Consider the following 4,472-nt stretch of genomic DNA (forward strand, 5'->3'; position numbering starts at 1 on the left):
ACTAAACTACGGAAGCCCACAGAGGACATGAGCTGGAGCCATACGTTTTATTCACGTTACATTTCTGTGTTTTTATGTTTTCGGGTCGTCCGTCTCTTTCTCCTGAACACTTTATCTCAGGAACGCCTGGAGGGAATTTCTTCAGATTTGGCACAAACGTCCATTTGGACTCAAGGATGAACTGGTTAGAATTTGGTGGTTAAAGGTCAAAGGTCAAGGTCACTGTGACCTCACAAAACACGTTTTTTTGGCCATAGCTCAAGAATTCATACGCTAATTACGACAAAATTTCACACAAATGTCTAATAAGATAAAACGATGAAGTGATGACATTTTATATCCAAAAGTGCAAAGGTCAACTTCACTGTGACATCATAATGTTTTGCTTACCACTGTAGCTGAGAAAACCATCTTGGGTCATTCTACAGAAACGGTGGAAGTGCTGTCACTTACTTTAGCAGACACCAAAATCCTTTAAGTTGACCTAATAATCACATTAATTATATATGTTCAATAAATACAGACTGTCCTTGCAATGAGAAAACAAAGTTTATTGGCGGAGGCATACAGCTGTGAGGCGGTTATTTCTAGTCTCGAGATAATGTGAAAATGATTTGGTGTCACCAGAGGTCAGAGGTCAGAGGTCAGAGGTCAGAGGTCAGAGGTCACTGTTCTCACCTGGACAGTCCAACCAGCTGAAGGAGGAAAATGAAGCGATCAGGACGATGGAGGGAGCGCAGCCTCAGACATTTTCTAAACCTTCTAATTTTCACTTCTATTCATTTTCAAACAGGACAAACACAAAGAGGCTGTTTGGTATCTGAGACTAAAACTACGACACAAACTACGAGTTAAAAAATCTTGTAAACTGAAACAAAAAAATCTTAATACTCATGATATTTGTAATCGTAATTTTATAAGTGAACTCTAGTTTTAAGTGTGTGTGTTTGTGTCCTCAGACTGCCAGTAAAACAATACACTCATTTCTGGTCAGTCCACTCAGCAAAAACACACACACACACACACACACACACACACACACACACACACACAGTTTCCTTTGTGTGACTCATCATTTCAGAGAAGTGTGACTCAGAGTCTAATTGATATCTGGATTATTCTCCGGCTCTAAAAGCTTCAGTTTAGCTTCAGATGAGCAGAGAGAGCAGCAGAGTTTCACACTGAAGGTTCACGTCTCTCTTCAGCTCACAGTCTGTCAGAGCGAGCAGGAAACACATGAATACAAACTGAAGGTATAAACAGCTGTAAATATCAACAACATGCCCAGAGGAGTCCATATGCACAAGGTGATGCTTTACTTTAGTATTTAATATTTCTGAACCCAGACCCTCTGCAGGACGGATCCAAACCTCCAGCAGGTTTTCCCTGATCATCCGTCTCAGACTTTGTTCACATGTAGCGTTTATTTTTATTTTTTATTTTTTTATTTATTTATTTTTTTAAAATTTTATGAACAAGAAGCGCTGCGAGTGTGGAGCGCTTTCAAAACAAAGCTTCTCATGAACCGCTTTTCATGATGAAGAAGAGGCGGGGTTTCATGATGAAGAAGAGGCGGGGTTAGGTTTCATGATGAAGAAGAGGTGGTTTCATGATGAAGAAGAGGCGGTTTCATGATGAAGAAGAGGCGGTTTCATGATGAAGAAGAGGTGGTTTCATGATGAAGAAGAGGTGGTTTCATGATGAAGGAGAGGCGGTTTCATGATGAAGGAGAGGCGGTTTCATGATGAAGAAGAGGCGGTTTCATGATGAAGGAGAGGCGGTTTCATGATGAAGAAGAGGCGGGGTTTCATGATGAAGGAGAGGCGGGGTTTCATGATGAAGGAGAGGCGGTTTCATGATGAAGAAGAGGCGGGGTTTCATGATGAAGGAGAGGCGGTTTCATGATGAAGAAGAGGCGGTTTCATGATGAAGAAGAGGCGGGGTTTCATGATGAAGGAGAGGCGGTTTCATGATGAAGAAGAGGTGGTTTCATGATGAAGAAGAGGCGGTTTCATGATGAAGGAGAGGCGGTTTCATGATGAAGAAGAGGCGGTTTCATGATGAAGAAGAGGCGGTTTCATGATGAAGGAGAGGCGGTTTCATGATGAAGGAGAGGCGGTTTCATGATGAAGAAGAGGCGGGGTTTCATGATGAAGGAGAGGCGGGGTTTCATGATGAAGAAGAGGCGGGGTTTCATGATGAAGGAGAGGCGGGGTTTCATGATGAAGAAGAGGCGGTTTCATGATGAAGAAGAGGCGGGGTTTCATGATGAAGGAGAGGCGGGGTTTCATGATGAAGAAGAGGCGGGGTTTCATGATGAAGGAGAGGCGGGGTTTCATGATGAAGAAGAGGCGGTTTCATGATGAAGAAGAGGCGGGGTTTCATGATGAAGAAGAGGCGGGGTTTCATGATGAAGAAGAGGCGGGGTTTCATGATGAAGGAGAGGTGGTTTCATGATGAAGAAGAGGCGGGGTTTCATGATGAAGGAGAGGCGGTTTCATGATGAAGAAGAGGTGGTTTCATGATGAAGAAGAGGCGGTTTCATGATGAAGGAGAGGCGGTTTCATGATGAAGAAGAGGCGGTTTCATGATGAAGAAGAGGCGGTTTCATGATGAAGGAGAGGCGGTTTCATGATGAAGGAGAGGCGGTTTCATGATGAAGAAGAGGCGGGGTTTCATGATGAAGGAGAGGCGGGGTTTCATGATGAAGAAGAGGCGGTTTCATGATGAAGAAGAGGCGGGGTTTCATGATGAAGAAGAGGCGGGGTTTCATGATGAAGAAGAGGCGGGGTTTCATGATGAAGGAGAGGCGGTTTCATGATGAAGAAGAGGCGGTTTCATGATGAAGGAGAGGCGGTTTCATGATGAAGAAGAGGCGGTTTCATGATGAAGAAGAGGCGGTTTCATGATGAAGAAGAGGCGGGGTTTCACGATGAAGGAGAGGCGGTTTCATGATGAAGGAGAGGCGGGGTTTCATGATGAAGAAGAGGTGGGGTTTCATGATGAAGAAGAGGCGGGGTTTCATGATGAAGAAGAGGTGGGGTTTCATGATGAAGAAGAGGCGGGGTTTCTTGATGAAGGAGAGGCGGTTTCATGATGAAGAAGAGGCGTTTCATGATGAAGGAGAGGCGGTTTCATGATGAAGAAGAGGCGGTTTCATGATGAAGGAGAGGCGGTTTCATGATGAAGAAGAGGCGGGGTTTCATGATGAAGAAGAGGCGGGGTTTCATGATGAAGAAGAGGCGGTTTCATGATGAAGAAGAGGCGGTTTCATGATGAAGAAGAGGCGGCTGTTGTCCCACAACAACAACAAAGATGGAGAAAGTGCCGGAGGAGAAATCAGTTGTTGTAGTTTAGTGAATTTCAGGTTCAGCACAGATCATAAAGAGGCGGACTGGATCAGACTGGATCAGACTGGATCAGACTGGATCAGACTGGATCAGACTGGATCTGTCAGTCTGTGCTTGTTGTCTGCTAGCTGCTAACCAGCTGAGCTAGTTATCAGCTAGCGGCTGCTCAGCTCACTTCAGAAGACGTTATCATGATCCGCTTTTTATTTTCCTCAGAAGAAGCTCAGGCTGAACGGCTCCATCAGCTTTCAGGTGAAAGTTTAGTAACGTTTGATATTCAGCTTTGTTCAGACTGCCGGCCCAAACCGGACTGCTGCCAGATCCAGATTGAAGTTTTTTGAAGAAGTTTTTTGAATTCTGAACAGCAAAAAAACACATGAAACTGATTTTTGCAAATGAGATTTAAGCCACATTTTTCTAAAGGGTTTTCCAGCGGTCTGCAGGTCTCTCTCACGTCCAGGACGTCCTGGACGGAGACTTCCTGCTGGACGTCCTGGACGGAGACTTCCTGCTGGACGTCCTGGACGGAGACTTCCTGCTGGACGTCCTGGGCGGAGACTTCCTGCTGGACGTCCTGAGCTGTGAGGCAGGTGAATCGTCTCCATTCTGCATTTGCAGCTTCTTGCTTTGGTTCCTCCTCTGAGCGACGTGCCGTCAGTCACCGTGACGCACGCCTGTGTTGTTACCATAGCAACGGATGCGGATAGCTTAACGCTGCCTGAACACACAAATCCAACCTGATCACAGTCTGGACAGTCAGGACTTAAGACCAGATTGGAGAAACAAATCCGGTCTGAACAAAGCCTTCGTCTTCTGGAGTAAATAACAAAAACAAAGCTTTATCTGGTTCATATTTTTAATATTTACAGCTGTTCCGACATTTACACATTTAATATTTTAAATGTTTTAAAATCTGGAGGATCCAGGACTGAAGCTCCAGACTGTCCTTTAAAAACACTGTCATCCAGTTTTTCAGTTTTTAAGTGTGTGTGTGTGTGTGAAGGTGTGTGTGTGTGTGTGTGTGTGTGTGTGTGTGTGTTAACGCTCTCTCTGCCCTGTGGCGTTCTTCATTTGTAGTGTTTGAAAGACCTCCTTCAGCTGTCAATCAAAACTCATCTGCAT

At 44.8% G+C, this 4,472-nt stretch overlaps 1 protein-coding gene across 1 annotated transcript in view; it reads left to right on the top strand.

The window, feature by feature from the left end:
- The window catches only part of LOC139640424 (serine/threonine-protein kinase MARK1-like), a gene marked incomplete at its 3' end in the record, with an annotated part of 17,924 nt that extends 13,984 nt beyond the window's left edge, over nucleotides 1–3,940 (top strand). Inside the window, exon 7 of the mRNA XM_071514619.1 lies at nucleotides 3,811–3,940. Within this exon, the coding sequence (XP_071370720.1) occupies nucleotides 3,811–3,940 (130 nt within the window). The remainder of the gene's footprint in view (nucleotides 1–3,810) is intronic.
- Between the last annotated feature and the right edge of the window lie 532 nt (nucleotides 3,941–4,472).

This window comes from Centroberyx affinis, unplaced genomic scaffold, assembly GCF_046629955.1.
Source record: "Centroberyx affinis isolate AG114_WGS23_722 - 3 ecotype Tasmania unplaced genomic scaffold, CSIRO-AGI_Caff_v1 ptg009426l_1, whole genome shotgun sequence".
Classification (NCBI taxonomy): Eukaryota; Metazoa; Chordata; class Actinopteri; order Beryciformes; family Berycidae; genus Centroberyx; species Centroberyx affinis.